The sequence below is a fragment of the Hyperoodon ampullatus genome (assembly GCF_949752795.1).
Source record: "Hyperoodon ampullatus genome assembly, chromosome: 3".
In the NCBI taxonomy this organism is placed as follows: Eukaryota; Metazoa; Chordata; class Mammalia; order Artiodactyla; family Ziphiidae; genus Hyperoodon; species Hyperoodon ampullatus.
The window spans coordinates 95,035,625-95,056,404 of NC_136916.1; the positions used below are offsets into that span (position 1 = coordinate 95,035,625).

The 20,780-nt window shown below is 58.5% G+C and overlaps 3 protein-coding genes across 3 annotated transcripts in view; 1 reads left to right on the plus strand and 2 right to left on the minus strand.

Annotated features, from left to right (window-relative positions):
- The window catches only part of SPTBN5 (spectrin beta, non-erythrocytic 5), a gene marked incomplete at both ends in the record, with an annotated part of 44,872 nt that extends 43,724 nt beyond the window's left edge, over positions 1 to 1,148 (plus strand). Inside the window, 2 exon segments of the mRNA XM_079699132.1 lie at positions 736 to 829; positions 1,013 to 1,148. Coding sequence (XP_079555258.1) covers positions 736 to 829; positions 1,013 to 1,148 — 230 coding nt within the window.
- Positions 538 to 13,225, minus strand: PLA2G4B (phospholipase A2 group IVB; the record flags this gene model as incomplete). Its single annotated transcript, XM_079699133.1, has 22 exons — positions 538 to 3,160; positions 3,281 to 3,467; positions 4,047 to 4,213; positions 4,563 to 4,742; positions 4,888 to 4,992; positions 5,173 to 5,310; positions 5,626 to 5,743; positions 5,896 to 6,118; positions 6,374 to 6,510; positions 7,070 to 7,205; positions 7,999 to 8,036; positions 8,340 to 8,423; positions 8,686 to 8,816; positions 9,145 to 9,199; positions 9,478 to 9,520; positions 9,700 to 9,740; positions 10,077 to 10,208; positions 10,298 to 10,434; positions 10,731 to 10,803; positions 12,087 to 12,206; positions 12,323 to 12,786; positions 13,129 to 13,225. The coding sequence occupies 22 exons, from the start codon at positions 13,223 to 13,225 to the stop codon at positions 2,949 to 2,951; spliced, it is 3,018 nt and encodes a 1,005-aa protein (XP_079555259.1). The 3' UTR covers positions 538 to 2,948.
- On the minus strand, positions 13,146 to 19,875 carry JMJD7 (jumonji domain containing 7; the record flags this gene model as incomplete). The annotated part of the gene is made up of 8 exons (XM_079698850.1): positions 13,146 to 13,641; positions 13,732 to 13,891; positions 14,115 to 14,191; positions 14,417 to 14,512; positions 15,001 to 15,057; positions 15,398 to 15,651; positions 15,727 to 15,880; positions 19,812 to 19,875. The coding sequence occupies 8 exons, from the start codon at positions 19,873 to 19,875 to the stop codon at positions 13,553 to 13,555; spliced, it is 951 nt and encodes a 316-aa protein (XP_079554976.1). The 3' UTR covers positions 13,146 to 13,552.
- Positions 19,876 to 20,780: the final 905 nt, after the last annotated feature.

The window sequence follows — 20,780 nt, forward strand, 5'->3', positions numbered from 1 at the left end:
AAGCCCTTCCCTCAAGGATCTTCATGGGCTTCCCCGTGCTCTGCTCTGCTAATGAGGCCTTTTCTAACCTTGTAGTCTTCAAACAGCTCTGAACGCACCTCCCTTGGGGTGTCTTATAGACAGTGGCCAAGCCCAGCTCTACTACTAGGAGGAATACACAGAAAGCACCCCTTGGACCAGAAATTTTTCATCATTGTGGTCTGACAAGCTCCGTGTGGAGAGAGCGTTTAGGGGCCCCACCTGGGAGTCCCTCTGGGTTCCTGGCTCTGTTCCTTACACTGTGTCTGTTCCCCTGGGATCTCCCTGAGGCTGTCCTTCCAGAATCCCAAAGGGACCTGAGTTTCTCCAGGCTAAGCCTCCCTGAGCCCATCGGCATTCAGTCTTCCAGGAGGCCGGATGCAGGAGGGGGAACCTGCCCCCGAGCGCTGGGCCTGGGCTGCCTCTCAGCGTGGGTAAGGCTTGGTGTGTGCGGAGCCGCCAGAAGCAGGCGCCTCTTAGACCGTTTGGGCCGCTATAACAAAGATACCACAGACTGGGTAGGTTGTGAACAACAGACATTTATCTCTCACAGTTCTGGAGGCTAAGAAGTCACCTCAGGGCCCCTCCTCTTAATACCATCAGCTTGGGGGTAGGATTTCAGGCCATGCCAAGGAGGAAGGAGCAGGCATGGAGTCTGCTGCTGCAGATGGCCAACCACCGGGCCAGGCTGACCACTGTTCTTCCTTGGCTCTGCAGCCCCCAGTCTGAGCCCAGAGCTCCGAGCCAGACCCTTGGGCTTCCCGGATGAGCGCTCTGCTGAGAAGGTGCCCGGCCCAGCCGCTCCGCTCAGGTAGGGCACCTGGGTGTGTGGGCGGGAGTCCCGAGCCCCCATGACTGGCACAGACGCTGCCCTCAAGCCCAAGGACGGTCCTGGGACTCAAAACTACACTGCTCAGGTGTGGGGCCACCCCCGCCCTGTCACGGTCTCAGCAGTGAAGACAGAGTCCAGACCTGAGGCTCCCTTTCCCCCCAGGTTCCCCAGCTTCCCCCACCGTCCTCGCCAAGGGAGACATGACTGCACCGATAGCCACTCTCGGCCCGTGGGCTCCTGCAGAGGAAACTGCATGAGGCTCCCGCCGGCTGTCTTGCTCAGGCCAGACCCACAGTGAGTGTACCAGGCTTCCCTTTGCACACGCCAGGAAGCCTCCCGGGCGCCCACACACTCTCCCCCTCCTTGCTCTCCTCCTGTCCTTCCTCTCCAAGATGCAGCACTGCTTGCAAGGCAGTCAGACCCCTCCTGCACCCTTGCTCCTGTCCCTGCTGTCTGTCTCCATCCTCCCAGCTTTTCCCCAGTCCAAGGACTAGGTCCCTGCTCCAGGGGGGAAGGGGGGAAGCCTTACTATCCCAGAGAGCCCGGAAGTCAGGATGTCACCCAGACACACACCCATAGACCCACACACAGAACAGACCTACACACAGTGACACAGTACACAGACTCCACACACAGCCTTGTGCCTGAGGAATCACTCACATCACAGCAGGGGTGGCAGCCAGTTGTGGTGTCTGGTATAATTATCCACTCCTGCAGGGCCTACAGCTTCCAATTTATGATTCAGATGATGTGCTGCTGAGTCAACAGGCCTTATCCAGGATATGGTGGCTTCTAAGGTCATCAGAGCAGCCATTTCCTCTGCTCTGTGCCTCCAGCCACATGCCCAGGGCAGACAGAGGTAGTGAGTTGGATCATGGGAACCAGTCATCTCCCATCCCCCCCGCACATCATGGTCCCTCCCGCAGCTGCCTCCCAGTAGCCACATCCCACATCAATGTTAGGAGGAGGTGCAGAGGCCTGGGGCACCAGTGCTTGGAGAAGATTCTGGGGAAGCTAGGCCCTAAATTCACTCCACCTGCCTGTTCCTCCCAACAGGTCTGGGCCCTGAAGCTAACCTGCAGGTGGCACCAAACCTCAGGACTACAAGCGAGGACACCCTCAAGGGGACCAGGAGACCCAGCTATCAGACCCCTGGGACCAACATCTGGAATAGACAGTTAGGAGACAGGGCCCACCAAGGTCACAGCTTGCTGAAGTCACACCGTTAGCACTGGTCTGTCTTTGGCTCATCTGATCCCAGGTCTGGCCCACCCCTATCAATCATGGGACAGGAAGCAGCCCTTTGCCTGAGTCCCTGGGTGAGGAAGACAGGGGTGCTGGCTGTCACTGCCTGCGAGTCACCTGGACAGGGCCAGGGCTGCAGCAGCAAGACCCGCTCCCCCCAGGCTAAACTGGCCACCTCTCTGCTTGGAGAGAGTGGGCCGGAGTGGAGTAGACACTGCCATGAGCTCACAGCCTGCTCTTCAGGGGAAGCCCAAGCTGACTTGCCAGCTCTATAAGGTGCCTGGGGAGAGGTTTTCTTTCCTAAACCAGTCCTTGCCATGGGTAACCAAGAGGTGGGATGACCTGTCCCTTCTTGGAAGCAATGACCGTGATCTCCAAAATGCCTCACGTTTGTACGGGCCTCTGTAATACATAAAACGCTCTATTTATTTCACTCTGTACAGCTACTCAAGGTAGCAAGGAAGGGAAAGGACACTCAGGTCACGGGGTTTTGTGTGCGTACACAAATCTGGCCCAGACTGCCCCACTTACCCCGGCTGCCACAGAACCTCTGAATCTTCTCCAGCCACATCATGGAGACGAGGCCCCAGCCCGTTTAAAACCCTCAACCTACCCCAGGATGTCTGTGGTAGGGGTGCTGGTGGCTTCAGTGCCACATCTGGGTGGTGCTGGGCACCTTCGTGAGCCCCTCAGAGGGCTGGCGACCACAACTGGGCCGTCCAAACCGCCACAGGCTCTGAACTTGGTGATGATGGTCTCCACCCCAACTCAACCAGAGCAGCAAGGCGGCCAAGAAGGGAGCCTGAAAAAGAGTCAGGGGCCGTGGGGCTGGGGCGTGGCATCCTCCCACCCATCACTCGGCCCGGCGCTGCTTGCGCCGCCGCACGGCCTCACGCAGGGCCTCCAGCAGCTGCTCCTGGTTGTTGCAGATGTTGTAGTGCGTCAGGCGGAGCAGCTTGTCCATGTCCTCCCGGCTGTAAGTCACCTTCAAGTAGTGGTAGGGGGAGTCGGATGAAGACAGGTTCACCTCCCCGGCCTCCTGCGCCTCGGCCGTCCGCTGGACCCCTGTGGAGAGAGTGCAGGCCGGCCATGGGAGGCAACCTCGCTGGGGATGGAGGGCAGGTTTGGGGTCACCTGGGTGGAGGCCTAGAGGATAGAGGAGGGCTCCAGAGGATGGTGGCTCACCTGGGGCTGAGTGCTCCCGGAAGGAGGCGTTGACCAGCGGGAAGTGCAGCACGGCAGGGGCATCAGGGCGGGCAGGGTCCGAGAAGAGGTGGCACTCCCGGGGCTGGCGCTGCTCCTCGGGGCTGGGTGAGATGGACGGGAATGGGATGCCCTGCTCCTGGCAGAACCGATCCAGGAGCTGCAGCTGCTGCAGGGTGGGCAGAAGAGGCATCAGCGGGATGGGCCCATGGGCTCCCAGTGTCCTCCACACTGGGCTGACCGAACGTGGAGGTCTGCTAAGACACGGGACTGAGTGCCCAGATGCCAAGCCAGACGCTAGTGGACCCAACAGGCCAGGCTGGGGTCAATGTTCTAAACCTGGCAGCCCTTCTATGGCAGCCCCTGTGGTGTCAACGGAGCTGGGCTGCTAACGACTCCCAGGTTCTGCAACTGGGAGAAAAAAATCCTTCACGGGACCAACACAGAAACTCAAAGCAAGGAGTCCCAGGGGTTCAGGACCAAACAGGGTACAGGTACATTTAAAATAAAATACATTTTAAAACACTGCTAGCTTCCCATCACGCCAACTTCCTGAGCAGAGTAAGTTCCCCTGGAGGAGAGTTCACAGAATCCACAGCCTTTCATTCACAGCGTCGCTGTCACAGCCCCTAAGGGAAGCTGTCCCAGATACCAGACTCCAAAGCAGATCTCTCCAGAGTCAGGATATCGGGCCAGCTGAGGCCAGGCCTGGCATCGCCCCCGCCTCCCAAGCCTGCCCGCTGCCCACCTGAAAGGCTCCCTGGAGGTTGTAATCCAGCGACAGGATGAGGTCCACGTCCCGTGTGGGCCGCAGGAGGGGTGGGCAGCTGGTGTTGACAAGGTAGCCAACATCCAACAGGCAAAGGAAGGGCTCTGCAGGTGTCAGCTGGTTGGGGAGGCCATCCAGTTTGGTGGCTGGAAAGGTGGGGGGTGATCGGGGGGAGAGTAGCTGTCACTGGTGCTAAAGGCACCAGCCCCTCCAGCCTAATGCCAGCTCCTTGCTGCTTTAGAAGGAGGCTCTGCCATCCGGCTCCTGCCCTCTCCTGCCAAAGCAGCACCTCAACTCCCAAGGCTCCACAGATGGGCCCTGACCCCAACGTAAAGAGAGGAAAAGGGGCTCCCGCTCCAAGCCACCCAGAGAACTGAACCCACAACGAATTGGGGCCAAGGGACTGGACAGTGCAGATGTCTGGACCAGGGACCCAAGGCTCAGGTGGCCATGGGAAGAGTTTGGGGAGCTGGGAGCCGGGGAGAAAAGCAATACCTTTCCAGGCAGAGAAGTGAGGATGCTGGAAATAGTCCTTGTGGAAAGAGAGGCCACGGAGGAAATTGTGGGTGGCCTGGGCAAGTGGACGCCATGTCAGAAGGTCAGTGAAGAACTCAGCTATCCTGCTGGCCACTGTGGGAGGCTCTTCTATATTCAGAAGGGGGACCTGCTCCTTGTCTGCAGTCAAGGATGGGGGAAACAGGGACCCTTTATTCCAGCCTCTGTGGACTCACAAAGGAGGAGAGAGCCACCCCACACTCCCCAAATACAGCCCCACTGGCTGCCTCTCCCATCCTTCCCGGGGAAGAGCCCGGTCGCTTACCCAGGCTGGCCTGAGCCTGTGCCCAGCGGTCCCAGAACTGGCTGGGCTCGGAGGACCAATACAAGCTGTCCTGGAGGCTGGCTGCGTACAGGTTGCTCCAGATGCCTGAGGAGGAGATCTGAGTGGGAGAGAGTCCCCCACCTCACCACACCCAGGCCCTTCCCCACAGCCCGTCTGGGACCAGGAAACGTCTCAGTGACAGAGCTGGGACAGTCGAGCCCGCCACCTCCCCCAGGCCCCTTCTCCCCACAACCCTGGCTTCTCCCGCCTCCCAGACCCGCTCACCTTCCAGGAAGCAGATGCGGGACTCAGGAAGCCGCTTTGTCAGGCGCCCCATGAAGAACTCGGAGCCGAAGAGCTCAGAGGGGATGAAGGCGCCGTACTTGGGAAAGCCGACCTCATAGGGGGAGAACTCACACCACTCTGTGAAGAGCCACACAGCCTCACCACGGGGCCCACGGCCTGAGCCCCTCAGGCACCAAGGCACCCACCACGGGCCCCGCGTCGGGCAGCCTCGTGATCAGGAGGCTCAGCCTTGTTGCTGGCACCCTGAGTGTGGGACCCACGGCGCTTGCCCCCATCCCAAAGCCTGAGTGACTCGGACAGGATGACAGGCTCTGGAAAGCACGGGACCTGGCCCAGAAAAGGGGGGTGTTAACACCCACCTTCACAACAGGCCTGGCTACCTGTCACCCCAACAACTGTGAGAGCACAGGTCACGATTCTGGAGCTACTCACCCCCAAATTCAAAGGTAGTCAGGTTCCGTTCTTTGGTATTGAGAGCACAGTAGATGGGCAGAGGGTTCTGGCCACGGCTCAGGGCCTCCCGCTGGTCTGAGAGCTTGTGGTCGTGAGGCTGAGGGAAGGTAGTGTGAGCCTAAAGCCAGGGCTTCCTGGGGCCTTTCCCAGCCCCTGCGGCCCAGGGCCGCTCCCCATCTCCGGACCTTGCCCTGGCCTTGGCTGCCCCCATCTCCCCGCACCAGCCCCACTCTGCCCCCCTCCCCACACCTCGTCATGCAACAGCGCCTCGTTGATGAGGGCCCACAGGGTGGTGAAGCAGGTCGGGTGGCCCAGGCACGCACGCTCAGCCAGCTCCTGCCGGTACCGCCACAGCTGGCTGGGGGCCAGCACGCCCAGCTTGCTCTTGGTCACCTGCGTCTTCAGTGACTCGATGGGCCCTGCCAGGTCCTTCTGAGACCACTCTGGGTCCTCGTAGAGGTTGGCCAAAGCCCTGGGAAAAGCCAAAGCCAGGGAGATTGTCACTCAAGGACCCCCATCACACGCCTTGGGCTCGCTCTCTCTGCTAGGACAACGGCCCAAAAGACACCTTCCAGGGTCCCCTTAAGCACCTTTCTCTCTGGCACGTGCATTCTCCCACCCCTTCCAGTTTGCTCAGAGAGGCCGGTGGAGTCTGAGAGAGCCTTACCACCACACCCTCCTATCACAACCCAACTAGCCACCCCCAGGCTCCTACACTCAAGCTCACCAGGTGGAGCCCGAGGCCCCTGTGATGCAGGAGATGCAATCCAAGAGGCCCAGCTCCTTCAGGCCAGCCAGCTGCCCATACAGGGAAGTCATGGCCCGGATCCCACCACCAGTGGCCATAACAGCTACCACTGGGATCTGGAAGAGAGAACAGCCAGGCTTGGAGAGGCCTTAGGGAAGGGGAAGGCCAAGCCACAGGAAGAAGAGGTAGCAAGCCAAGTGCCCACTCAGCTCACCCACAGCTAAGGCTAGTCAAGATCTGATCAGGGCTCTTGGGGCCAGTTCTAGTCAGGTCCGCTAAGGAAGGTCTAGTCAGAAGTAGCCTTGCAAGGGTCAGGCTTGTCTGGTCTTAAGAACTCCAAGAGAAATGGACAAGTTCCAGGCCTCATCTCCTCACCTCTAGCCCCTAAGGAGTCTGGTGATTGCTTTCTTGAAGCCCCAGGGCCACCTCAAAAGTCTCCCACATGGCCACCTCTCTCCCTCTTTCTAGGAGGTGGAAGCCCTAGGAGATGCCCCAGGCCTCATGCACTGCTCTGCATCTGATGTGATCAAGCTCCTGACAACAGCAAGGGACAGGGAAGCAGAGCAGGGTCCAGGGCTGGCTCGGCACCAGTTCTGGTCTGGTTAGGGCACAACCAGTCCCAGCATCCAGCACTGAACCCGAGGACGCCCACCCAATCCAGCCCAGTCCCCAGACCTCATCCTCCTGCAGGTCTCCATCCAGCTGCAGGGCCTGCTTCAGGGCCTTGGCCACCACCTGCTTCCTCCTGCTCAGGAAGGCCCGCTCCTCGGCACAGGGCCCGCAGTCCAGCCGCACCGCCAGCTCACTCGGTCTGGGTGGGAAGGAAGGGACCATGAGGCAGCTAGCTCCTGGCCTCATTGGAGAAAGAGAAGCTGGCCGGCCTGCCTGCCCCAGAAAGCCAGCCGCCACCCTTATCTCCTCCCCTCTCCTCTCTCCAACCCTCGCCCCTGCTCCTGTGTCCTCATTGACGTGTGACGTGTGGACATGAGGGGGAGGTGAACCCAGACCCTGGCGGGGACACCCTTGGGGAAGCAGCACAGCGGATTCACAGGACCAGGAAAGCGGTGACTGAAGAGGCTCCAGCGGGGGACCCAACGCCATCGATCCACTTCCTCCTCTCAGCCTCTCTCCCTCACCCACCGAAAAATGACTCTAAAGGGGACAGGAATGGTGCCCCCCAGGCATGTGCAGGGCCAGTGTAGGCGGTTCCTCCCATCTCCTGAGGGTTAACTGAGGCCCCAAAGGGTTGCGACTGCACTCCTCTTGGTTTCCTTGCCCCCTCTGTGCCTCTAACCACTGTTCCACGTTCCATCTGCTTTTCCAGCCAAACATTTATCAAGTGCCTCCCAAGTGCCAGGCACTGGGCTAGGCACACACCCCTCTGACTGAACCAGGAATGCATGTAAAAAGTTAACAGGAAGAGCCTTCATCTGCCAAGGCTCCAGCACCTCAGGCCCCACCCTGGGAGCAAACCCCTGAGCATCTCAGAGAGGATTCACGGTGGCCGAGCCTGCTAGGGGCCGCCCCGTGCCTGCTCATTCCTCCAGGCTGAGTGCCCACTGCTGTCCCCCGTGACCTTTCCCAATGCCCAGCCGGCCTCTCACCCTTCTTCTTTTTTCAGCTCCACCTTCATCAGGGGCTCCTGAAAACCATGAAGCCCCCAGTCACAAAGGTGGGACACCCCATTTCCTTCAATCCAGCCCAAGCCACGTCCCATGACAGCCACATGCTCCCTTGGGCCCCAGCCATCTCCACAGGGGCCAGGCCTGAGGCCTGAAGACAGGGGTGCGCAGAGGACCCCTCTCCCCAGAGCCTGGCCTGGCATTTGTCCAGGGCCTGGCCCAAGGACAGAAGCCGCTAGAGAAGCAGGCCAGCCCTTCAAGGCCTGGGGCCTGGGCCCAGCCCCACCCATGCATCTGGCTTTCTTCCTCTGGGTGACCAGTACCTGGGATGTAGGGAAGACAAGTCTCACCACTTGGTCAGAGGGCAGTGCCCTCAGAGGCACCTTCAGCTGCTCTTGGGGCGCATCCTGCAGGAAGGATGAAGAGGACCTAAGAATCTCCACCCTTCCATTCCAGCAAAGCCTCACCAATTGCCCCGGGAGTGACAGAGAAGTAGCCGGAAGGGGGACAGGAGGCTGAGGTCAACCCCACACTTCCCGGGATGCCTGACGCTGCCAGAGAGTGATGGGGAGGGGGCTCGGGGTGAGCAGAGGAACAGGCTGGCAGGAGGTGCCGAGAGAAGCAGGGTGGAGGGCTCTGCAGGCCTCAGCGCCCGGGACGTCCCACTACCTGCAGCTGAACACTCAGCTCCTGCTCCCAGCAGGCCGGCCAATGGAAGCGGAAGGAGCCGGCGCCCACGGAGGCCTCCTGCGGACCCTCATAGGACCCGGGAACCACGAGCTGAACTCTGCCCTCCGACCCTGGAAAGAGGAACCAGAGCAGAGAGGCTGGGAATGGGATCTCAGCCCACAGAGGCCCCTGTCTTGCCTAAGGGGCCTGGGGGGCGGGGCACTCCCCCCCCCCCACTACTGATACGAAGCTCTGGCTCAGACCTAGGCTGGGAGATGGGGTCCCACCACAGCCCCTCTGAGGACTAAAAGGAAAAGCCCCAGCATGGATTCGTCCCCTCACCCCTGCTCCTGGCTGAGAGCTGGGGGCAGCTAGTGCAAGGTTCCCTCCAGGGTCCCCTTAGAAAGGGGAAGACAAGGGCTGAGAGACGGCGGCTATCCCAATGGTTCGGGGACTCACCCTGCTGGCCGCCGGCCTTCTCCAGTCGAACATGCAAGCAGGAGAGCTCCCGGGCCTGGGTCATTAAGAGAGCCCCTCAGACTTGAGCCCCTCCCTTGCTGGAGATGCCACCCTCCCAACACCCTGGTTCTTGTCCCTCAGCACCTTTTTACCTTGGCCCTGAGTCACCAAACATTTGCTTGGGTGTAGCCTCTGGAACTAAAATCCCAGCCGCCCCCGCAACCCCCCCCACCCCCGCCAGCAACAGCGCTACCCGACCCCTGTGGTGGGCCCAAGCTTCAGGCCTGGGGAGAAGGGTGAGCACAGGGCACGAGGGAGGGGTTCCAGACTCACCACCAGGATGCCATTACTGACGAGGCGCTCAGCACAGTCGGTCCTGGAAAGAGCCCCCAGTGACCCTTAGCGAGAATCCAGGTTCCCATCCCCCAAGGTCTGGGCTTTCCTCCTCCAACCCTGATGCCTCCCGGGGAAGGGTGTCGGCTCTGGGTGCGCTGGGCTCTGTCCTTCCCAGAAGGAATCACTCCCACCCGGGAACTGCCCCATGGCCCGACTTACAGATTCTGCAGCCGAAATTCAACTTCCAGCTGCTCCTTGCCCTGTAGAGAGAAAGAAGCAAGTTAGAAACAGTGAGGAGTATGTGTGTGTAGGTCCCAACGCAAACACCTGGGCAGCTGCAGTCCCAGGGGTGAGGAGAGCCACTGTCCACCTTCCCTGGACTGCTCCAAGAAAGCTGCCCTTGGCTTAGGGGATAAGACAGAGGGTCGGGGACAGGACTGCTCTTTGGTGGACAGTAGCTCCTCGCTGACAGAGGCCTCTGGGATGCCAGGGAAGTCTGGACCACTCACTGGAGAAGAAAGCCATGTACCTGGCTACCCTAGAAAGCATCCCCCTCCCCAGGGCTGAAGCCCTCCACTGCCTTCACACAGCCTTGCCTGAGGGTTCAGTGAGAAGCTCTCACGCCGGGACTCCCCAGCCCGCAAAGTCCCCACGTCAAACAGCACCGAAAACAGAGGGTCATCCTTGGTCAGAAGGTCCTGGTCAAAGACTTTGAGTTGCACGATGTTCTGAAAGGGGAACAGAGTGAGGGGGCTGCAGGAAGATGGGGTGGGACAAGGGTGGGTCAGGGAGCAGGGCCAGGCTTATGCCCGCCCACCTTGAGCTGGCTGTGGATTCGGAAGTGAAAGCTCTGATTCCAGATGGGGTTTCTGCTGTTCTTGACCACGCGCGTCTGGAGCTGTTGGCTGGAGGCCGAGGGCAGCCACAGAGTCACGTAGCAGTCAGAGGGGGTCACTGTGGGAAGGAAGGAGGAGCGTCCAGTGCTGGCCAAGAGCCCTTCACAGCCCAGCCGCCCAGAGCCCACGTCCTTCCATCACAGGCAGCCCCAGGAGACCTAGAGACCCAGGGAATGGGGTTGGGTTGGGAGGCAGGAGGTGCAGGCCTGACCTCGACGTTCCATCCACTACCTCCTCTCAGCACCCTCTCTGGGACCCGCCGCACGCCCAGCCCTACTCGCGTCTCTTCCCACTGTCCTGCCCCACTCTGAAGCCAGCTGCAGAACCACTGCCCTCTCTGGGCCCAGCACTCACCTAGGTCCTTGGAGGGCAGGCCATGGGCCTGCAGGACATGAATGGTGAGCAAGCAGGTCCCAGGCACCTTTGCCTACAGAGGAGAGAGAGAAACAGGCTTACTACAGGCTGATGGGCCCAAAGGGGAGGCTGTGGTGACACCTTGAGGCCTAATCCTGAACCAAAAGGACCAGCCCTGCCCAGCCACAGGCCTGTCCTCCACCCACCAGAGTCCTGAGCCAAAAGGCGGCTGTGGTATCTCCTGATGACGCCTGCCTACACTTACACAACACGCTGCACCAGTTCTGGTCCAAGGGCTTCATGTAGATTAACTCGATTTAATCATACAACCACCCTATGCACGAGGACTGCTTATTATGACCAACCTCACAAGGAAACAGAGACACAGAAAGGCTAAGTAGTTGCTTACCCAAGACCCAGGGCCAGCATTGGAGCAGGCTAGCTCGACTGTGCTCTCAACTCCCACACCTACCTGCTTCCAGTTCCTGGTACAGTACATCCTTACTCTTTCCACCCCACAACCCTGGCTCCCCTTTACTAAGCAGGCTTGAGGCTGGTCTTGGGTGGCGGAGGGACCCCAGGGCAGCAAAGGGGGTGTGGATATAAGGCTACAGAGGGAAGAGGTGTCAGGGCCCCAGTTGTCCTTGGTCCCCCTGGTTGAGCTGCTTCCCGTACTCTGCATCCCTGGCCACAAGACAATTCTGGAAATGGGCTCTCCACTAGGCTAGGGACAGCAATTATCAGCTCAGACCACCCATTGGTTGTCCAGTCTTCCAGGTCCTACAAGGTCAGGCTAAAGATGGTCCCCAGGTGGCCCCATCCAAACTCACGACCCTGGGTATGGGGATGTAGACCCTGTGCTAATCGATACTTCCTTTTGGTCATCAGCCCTGCTTCAGAAGGGGCCTGATGGAACGGAGTCCAGGGGCAGAGCTGGAAAAGCTCATCCATCACCATCAGCCCTGGGGCCCCCACGCCCCAAGCAACTGAGTCAGAAAGAGTACAGGAGCGGCCACTTCCTCTGGGGCCGCAGGACGGCAGCTGGGAGCCTGAGTTCTCAGGGCCCAAATCCATGGTGCCAGGGAGCTCTGCCTGGAGCCCATTTCTAGGGCAGGAAAAACACAGAATGATCCTCCTTCCCAAGACCCTGCCTCTTCCCTGGCTTCTGCTCCCTGGCCCTGTCCAAGGCTGGCAAACACCTGGAGAAGCCCATAGCTCCCTCAAGAAACAGCATTAACCAGGCCCCGCAGGGACCAGTGCCCTAGCAGGTCTTACCAGAGCCATGAGGCAGAGAGTCCTCTGAAGGAAGGAATGACAGGCAGCACCTGCAGGGCTGAGGACTGTCAGCTTTCTCACCCAGGGCCAGCGATGTCCCAGCAGGTCCCAAGCTCCTCCCTGGTTCCTGCCCACTGCTTCCGCTCCACCCAAGCCCCACACCCACTCCCGGACCAGCCGCCCGTCCAGGAGACGAGACACCTTAAGCCCACACAGAGCCACTGACACCCTCGCGATGGGGGCTCAGCACCCCCAGAGACCCATCCTCTCCAGCCACTGCCCGCTGGGCCCCACAGCCCTGCTCTCCCTGCCTGGACCTCAAGGAGGGGCCCCCAGAAGAGCTCGCCGTCAGCGGCTGAGCAAGAAGCCGCGGGGGTCTGGCTGGGGTTGCAGCTGAAGGGGCTGCTGAGGTCTGGAAGACAGGGAGCGGGCCCCAGAGCGGCAGCAAACCCGCGAGCCGCGTCCCCAGCCCCAGGGCCTTCCACAGCCTCCTGGTGCCAATGTGACAGAACCGCCCGGTCTTCACTGAAGTGCTTGGCCAACCTGAGGGGAGCGCCCCGGGCCCCAGCGTGAGCCGGCAGGGCTGTGGCTTCTTCTGTGAAACAGCCCTTCAAAGCCGCATGCCGGGCTGCCTCCACCTTGGAGCTGGATGCTGGGTGGCGGCCGGGGAAGGGGGCTCTTCCGTCCTCAGGGCCAGGTTGGTGCAAGGGGGTGGGGTGGGGACAGCGAGTGTAGAGACCCACGAGGGACAGGGGTTTCTGTCCCCTCCTATCTGCGCCTGCTGTGAGGGAAACAAGGGCGACCCTTAGGGAACAAGACCCCACCAGCTGCCGTGGAGCTGGAGGAGAGCAAACAAGGCCAGAGTGAAGCTAGCGAGAGCTTTACAGGCCCTGCGTCAACGAGTTTCGTGCCACAGAGTGACAGCAAGGCTGAGGTCGGCCTGCTTGCCCCAGAGAGGCTGTGACGGCCGTCGGGGACAGAGGTCTTGGCTGCAGAGAGCTCCTCAGGCCCCGGCCTGGACCCAGCCCTCACCCCCAAGCAGGGTCACCCTGAAATGTTTACCTGAACCTTCCAGCCCTTACCAGACCACGGAAGGCAACCACGAGGGAGCCTTAGCACATACGTGAATCATAGCCGCCTTTTATTGAACACTTCCTCCGCGTCAGGCCGGTGCCATCCTTACAGATACCATCCCCAATACGCCATGAGGTAGGAACCATCGTTATCTCTGTTTCACAGACAGCACACTGAGGCTGTGAGGCAGTAACTCGCCCAAGGTCACGGCGCTGGTGAGAGCCGGTGCCGCATCTGAACCCCACTCCTCTTCCAGAACAGGCTGCTGCCTCACCTGTGTGCCAGCTTCCTGGGAGCCCACACCCAGACCTGCCTGGCACCTCCTGGTCCTCCCGATCCTCTGAAGCTGTCCCTAAGCCCAGCTGGGCCAGCAGCCAGCACCTCTGACTCCAGGCTGCCTCTCAAGGTGACTGGCTCAGGAGGGGAACAGCCTTTTCCATAAGTTGTCCTTGGCGATGTTCACCAGGACTCGGTCAGTTGAGGCCCGAGGCCTTAGTGAGGGAGTCAAGCAGCTGGAAGTAACTGTACTTGAGGTCATACTCCATGTCGTACCAGAAATTCACTGTGGAGAGAATGGAGACAGGAGCACGAGGGTCCCCCTTCTAACCTAAGCTTCCCCACCCACCCCCCGGTGAGCTGGGCAGCCCCTCACCGGCTATGCAGCCATGGGACTGCTGGACGTGGTGGAACCACAGGGCGGGCAGGTAGAGCATCTCGCCAGTCTGCACGGTGCAGTGAAGGGCCTGGGCCTGACTATAACTGGGGTACTCGGCCAGATCTGGAGCCAAGGGGTCCAGTGGGATCCAAGGCACCTGGGAACACAGCAGATTCCAGGGAGTAGGCCCACAGCCCCCAGGCCCTCCAGCTCTGTCCCTGGAGGTAAACACCATGGGCCCTGCCCTGCTCGGCACTGGGAGGCCCAGATGTAGGGATTCTTCAGAGCAAAGCACCACCTCCCCATCTCTTTTGTGCCTGTTCCTCAGAGCCCAGGTTCCTTGCCTCCCCCGTCCCGGGGCCCAGGAACAAGGCAGACACCTTCTCCATGGCCTCTTCATCCACCATCTTGAATGAGCCCTCTTCGGTTAGCTGGTAGGTTGCCGGTGTGTACAGCTCTGAAGCCAGAGGGAGAAAGTTGTGGGCACCCTCAAAGGGCCTGGAGTTTGCCCACCACTCCCACTTGTTCCCTGGGTGCAGGGGCAAGAGAGCCAGGAGTCCTAGTGCAGTGGAGATGCTGTGTCCACACTCAGGCCTGGGGTCCAGCCCGCCCAGGGCTACCCACTGCCTTCCCTCTACTTTGGGCCACCTGCTCCCCGGCCCCTACAGGCTGCATCCCCTACCATAGGGGATGAAGGGCCGGTCGCTGGGTGGATGCAGCAGGAAGTGTTTCTCTCCCGAGACCACACAGTAGAGGTTCTCATAGTGGTCCTTATGCACTGCTGACACAGAGGGCCCAGTGGGCAGGGTTAGGAGGGGGCACACACTCACACTTGGGGCCCTGCACCCCAAGACAGCTTACGGTGTGACAGAAGAGCACGCAAAGTCAGAGGAGGCTCAGGGGGATGCCAAGGAGAGGAGTCTGGCAGGCATTTGGGCATCTCAGATCTCTACCAGCCAGGGGCTTGACACTCGCCAGGAGGGGAATTTGCACAAACAGGGTTCTTCTGAGTCTACCCCATGACTTAGCTGGCCTTCAGTGCTTTCGAGGGACCTACAAGAAACAGTGTCCCCCGCGCCCAATGCCGCAGGCACCTTCGCCCACCTGAGCTGCTGGGGAAGGCCCTCTGTTATGCCTGAGCCCCAGAATTCCAGGAGAAACCTTAGAGATCAATCAGTCCGACTTCCCTGCAGGCCAACCTTCTACTCTCCACCTCGCCTTCCCTCCCCACAACCTCCTCCCCACCTTTGTATTCCCGACACCTACACGATGTCACTGCAGCTGCCTCTCCCAGCCAGAAGTTCACAGCATCAGGCATCTTTCCTGTGGGTCAGAGAAAAGAGGGCGAGTTAGGAGAGGCCAGGCTGGGAACTACCACCACACAGTGACGCTGGGCCAGAACCTGGGCGGGGAGCGGAGGGGCCCCAGGGAAACGGCAGGGAGAAAGGGCAGCAGTGGGTGAGCATGGCGAGGGGCCTCTGTCCCCTGGAGCAGAAGGAAGGGCAGCCATCTTCAGTAGTTCATCAAAATGAAGTCAAGGCCGAGGGAGCTGACCCCGTGGAGCCAGGAGTGTGGGCCGTCATCAGCAAGGAGAGAGAAGCGGCAAGCGGGGCTGGCTCCCACCTTCCCACTTCTTCCCTGCCGGGGCCCCACCTCCACTCACCCAGCGCCTCAGAGGCCCAGGGCACGTGGGGCTCCAGATCAGGCAACAGCTGGGGCAGCTCAGTGAGCAGGTTGGAGCACTGCTTCTGCACGTAGAGGACCCCGGGGTGTTGGGCTCGGCCCTCCAGCACGTCCAGCACACAGCTCAGGGGCAGGCGGCGCTCGGCAGGCATCACAAAGCGGTCCCCTCGCACGGCATCCGCGTAACCATCTGGGGTCACTGCCACACTCACCTCCGCGGAGCCCACTGTGGCTCTAGAGGAATGGACGTTCAGTCCAAGCCCAGATGCCCCAAAGCACCGCCCACACTCCGCCCAGGGCAGCCCCCACCTGAGGTAGGGGAGGGACCACTTCTGGAGGGCTGGCCAGTGCTGCAGGGCATTTCGGATGATGCAGGGCCTGTTGGGGCAGACCCAGTCACGGTAGAAGTGGAGTGGACCCGGAGGCTTGTCCAGGTAGGGCACAGCAGGAGGCACGCTGAGCTCTGAGAGAAAGAGGCGGGGGAAGGGGGTTGAGGCCAACAGTACCCAGTTGCTGCCCCACGGCCTGCATAAGAGATGCCCTCTCTGGGCAGTTCACTGTGTCACCAGGCAATGCCTATAGGTGACCAAGGGACCCTGGACAACCAGGAATAGAAGAATGAGGAGGGAAATTAAGAAGAGAAAGTGTGAAACACCCATAAACACACCAGGATAGGCCCTAAGAGTCCACAGGGCCATGGGCTGCTGCTCAGCACACAACCCAAACCCTCCAGGGGGCCACGTCCGGCCCTTCACAGTGAACCCCTGGCTTTCCTACTCTGGAGTGGCCAATCTCCTGGCATCCATTAGGAAAGGCAGCCATGGAGGCAGTGTCGGGAGCTCCAGAATGAGTAGAGCTGAGGCCCCAAGGCCAACGCTTGTATGGGTGGGCCAAGGTTCTGGAGAGCACCTAAAATGTGTTGAGGACTTGGCTGGGCCATCGTGGAGGTATTAAGGGATGATCCGAGCATCATCTCAAGAAGCTTACAACCTAACTGGAGAGACAGGCTGCCACACAAAACCATTGGAAGAAAAGTAAGGGCTGAACTGTCTTTTGGTCTTACCGAACAGCATCACCATCCTCAGACACCCAGGGCTGCCATGTGCATTCGGGCAGATCGTGTGGTGCGCCACCTGTGCAGAGGTCAATAGTGGCCCTGTGTCACCCTTAACAAAAACCTCTTCTTATTTACTTATTTATTCATTTATTTTTGGCTGCGCTGGGTCTTTGTTGCTACGTGCGGGCTTTCTCTAGTTGCAGCGAGTGGGAGCTACTCTTTGTTGCGGTGCGCAGGCTTCTCATCGCGGTGGCTTCTCTTGTTGCAGGACACGGGCTCTAGGCGTGCAGGCTTCAGTAGTTGTGGCACGGGGGCTCCGTAGTTGTGGCTTGCGGTCTCAGTAGTTGTGGCTTGCGGGCTCTAGAGTGCAGGCTCAGTAGTTGTGGCGCACGGGCTTAGCTGCTCTGAGGCATGTGGGATCTTCCCAGACCAGGGCTTGAACCCGTGTTCCCAGCATTGGCAGGCGGATTCTTAACCACTGCGCCACCAGGGAAGCCCCCAAAATCTCTTCTTTTTAACTCTTTCTTCTTCCTCATTCCTGGTATCCTACTGATTACCTCTAAGTCCTGTTGATTCTACCACCTATGTCTCTCAAGCCACACACACCCCTTTCCTCTGCTGGTAACCACATTCAAAGTTAGCTCATTTGGGTCCTCAAATGTCACTTTGATGAGGCTTCCCTCTCTGGCCACCCTTTTTAAAATTGTAACCTGCGCGCAACAATCTTTATACCCCTTCCCTTCTTATTTTTATAATTTCTCACTATCTAGCACACTATATATTTTACTTATTTCATTTGTTTATCTATCTCTCTTGCTAGAATGTATGCTCCATGAGGGCAGGGATGCTTGTCTTATTCACTGATGTACCCCCCCAGGACCTAGCACACAGCAGGTGCTCAGTAAATATGTGCTTAATGGTTGAATATAAGTCTCTAAAATCTCCTGGCTGGATGAATGCTGCAGTGAACTAACTGGTTTCCTTGGCTTAATTGCACTCCTTCTCAAAGCATCCCCCACCCTGGCCCAGTCATCTTCCTAAAATACAATCTCATCTTGTCACACCTCTAGTAAAAAGTCCTTTGACGGCTTACCACTGCTCCTTACAAAATACAGTCAGCCTTGGCACACACATTCAAGACACTCCGTGATGAGGCCCAACCTACTTTTCCAGTCTGGTTTCCTCCTGTCTGGTGCCTGCCCTTCAGCACACACTCTACTCAGGTGGTGCCAAACGTTGTTCCTGCTGCTCACTCACACTGGAATGCCTTCCTCCTGGCTTTTATACAGGGCATAGGCTTTGCTGTGTTATTTTCATCCTTGCGGTCTAGCCTGAATGTCTTGGTCCCCAGTGGGTGGTTACTACATCCTATCCCAACAGCCACTGCACTCATTTTCACCTCCGAGGTCACGCTCTCTCTCATGACCATGTCTCCACACCAGTCATCTGGGCCTTGCAATCAGCTGGAAAGTGAAATGTCTTTAGATCAAAAATTGAAACTGAGTGGGAAGACCCTGGTGGACCCCAGAAAACTGAAAAGGAAGTATGCTTCCTTCACTGGCTCAAGAGGCAAGGTGGAACGTGTCAGGTAGATAAGGGAGCAAGGGTGAGGAATCTGGCAAAGGGCCTTCCCAGTCATGCCAGCCCCTCTAAGCAGTCACCTCGTGGGGCTCAATAAATCTCCCTGTTATTCTTACTAGGAGTCTTAAAATAAGTGGACACTGCCTTTTTTTTTTTTTTAACCCTTTGTACTTTCTGTAATTATTTCAGTTTTACTTTTTCACCATTTAATAGATTTCCTTTAGAGAATGGCCACTATTCCCTCCTGGAGCTTCCAAGTGAGAATTTCAAAAAGGATCCAAACAATTCCTCTGGTCCAACAATTCTTCTGCTAGGAATTTAACCAACAAAAACACACATGTGCACGAAGACTCTGCTCCAGGCACACCAGCCTCCTCACTGATCTCTGAACACACCTGGCACACTGCCACCATAGGGCATCGGACCCACGTGCCCTCTCCCGGAAACCTCTCGTCTCTCAGAGGTCTGCTCGGCTCCCCTGTTCCCCTCCTTCTTCAAGCCAGTGCCCAGAAGTCGCCTTATCGAAGAGGCCTGCCCTGACCTTCTCATTTCAACTTGTAACCTGCCCTCCACCCCACATCCCGAGCCTCCTCATTCTGCTTTACTTTTTTACCCCGAGCACTTATTTTCTAACCCATTTTATTCTACCAGTAATTTACTCATTTAGTGTGCCTATGGTTAATTGTCTCCTCACTTAGAACGTAAGCTCTACAAGGATAGAGATTTGTTTTGTTCGCTGATGTATCCTAAACATACTGAATGGAGCCTGGCACACTGAAGAGCTTACTAAGTATTGGTTAAACATTCGTTTTAAGTATTGGTTGCAGTATTGAAAACAATAGATTGGAAATGGCCTAAATGCCTACCAATAGTGGGCTGATTAAGTAAATTACAGCATTAGTACACAGGAGGCGTGAAAAAGACTGAAGTAGAGAGATATGGAACGATTTTCAAGATACACAGTACAGAAGAGTGTGCTTTACAAGCTACCATTTGTATAAAAAAGAAGATGTAACAGTCATAGGTTTGTATGCAGATATTAACAGAGTATTTCTGGAAGGATGCATACTGGAGCCTGGAATGGGAGGGAAGCTTACTTTACATTGTAAGTCTGCTGTTTTTTAAACCATGTGCCCATGTCACTATTCAGTGATAAGATACTGCTTAAAAATAGAAAGAAAAAAGGAAGAGAATGAGGGAGAAAAATAAAAACCAAGCAGGGGAAGAGCCAGGGATCTCCAGCACAGCTGCCTCCAGTTCTCCCAAAGCTCTGCAGTGCTCGCAGCTTGGAGGAGTCTTTTCCTGAAGGAAGCGATCCAGCAGGGGTTCAGAGAGGGAGAAACCTTTAAGATTTCACAACAGGGAAGGGTGGGAAGGGCAACAACAGAATGCCCCGAGTGTTCGGTGCCGGCTGACGGTGGGAAACACAGAACGCCATAAGAGTAAAGACTGGGAATAATGTGAAGAGTCACCCCAAGAAGCCACGAAAGTGCGGGAACACGGAAGGAGGGGAGCTGAGGGCCCACCCGGGGGCTGGGGAACGGGGCTGCGACACACGCGCGATCAGAGAGGGGCCGGCCACCAGTCACGTGCACGAGGTTCCGCGCCCCTTGAGGAAAAGAAACACGGTGCACTCTGGTGCCAGTAGCCCAGGAAGAACCAGGGCGCACCCGGATCCGGGACCCGGTTCTCGGCAAGCCCAAGGCCCCTCCCGCATCTTGCAGTTGCTCTGCGGCCGACGAGCCACCTCACTCACCCCTTGCCGCAGCCGGGAACTCCTGTAACTCCCTTCGCACGGCGTCCAAAGCCGCGTCCGCCATGATGACGCCGCCGACGCCGCCCCTCCCTCCCTCCCTTCTTAAGACCCCGCCCCGGGCCCGAGGCCCCGCCCTTCCCTGCGGCCTCAAGCCCGGGCTCCCAGCCCTCCCCCACGCGTCGTCCTCCCCCACACTGCCGCTGAAGTCCTCAGCTTCCAACTGGCCACCCCCATACACCCCCAGGAGACCACAGATTTTGTATCCACGCGGCAAGCGAGAAGCCGCGCCTCCTCTCGCCTGCCCCACTCGCTGGCAACCCAGGGTTAGCAAATGATTGTGTTTATTGACGAGTTCATACATCAGTACAAACGGACATGTTAAAAACAGCCTCTGCCCTGTGAGACCTGGAGAGGAGGGAAGCGCCATGGCCTGGACAAAGTATAAAAGTTATAAATAAGGGGCTTTCAAAACTGAGTCAGGGCAGATCTGAACGGGGGCGGCAGTCGCCGGTGGCCTCAGACATGCAGAAGGGGGCGGGCGCCGGCCACGAGACCCCCCACCCCCACGCTGGGCTGGGGGTAGGGGAAGGGCGGCCACCTTCTCACAAACCTTGGCAGCAGTGTAGCTCCTTCCTCGTGAGGGACAGACTGGCTGAGGATGGCCAAGAACCCAGCCCAGAGGGCCAGGCCTGAACCCCATTTGCAGTGGACTGCGGCTGGTGTGCGGGTTAGGGGTACGGTGGGAGTGGATTTCTAACTCTGACAAGGGCAGCTCTAGCCCTCCCGGGGTCCACTCTCAGCTGTGAGAGTTCTTGGGCCAGGATTTCTTTGCACGTTGGCTAAGCAGGTGGTGGTAGTAGAGAAGAGTGAGGGTGAAATAGTTTTCACCTGTTCAGGCGACTGATGCAAACAGAGCTGCGCACCCTTCAGAATCTAATTTCTTGCTAAGCTTCACCTACAGAGCCAGCA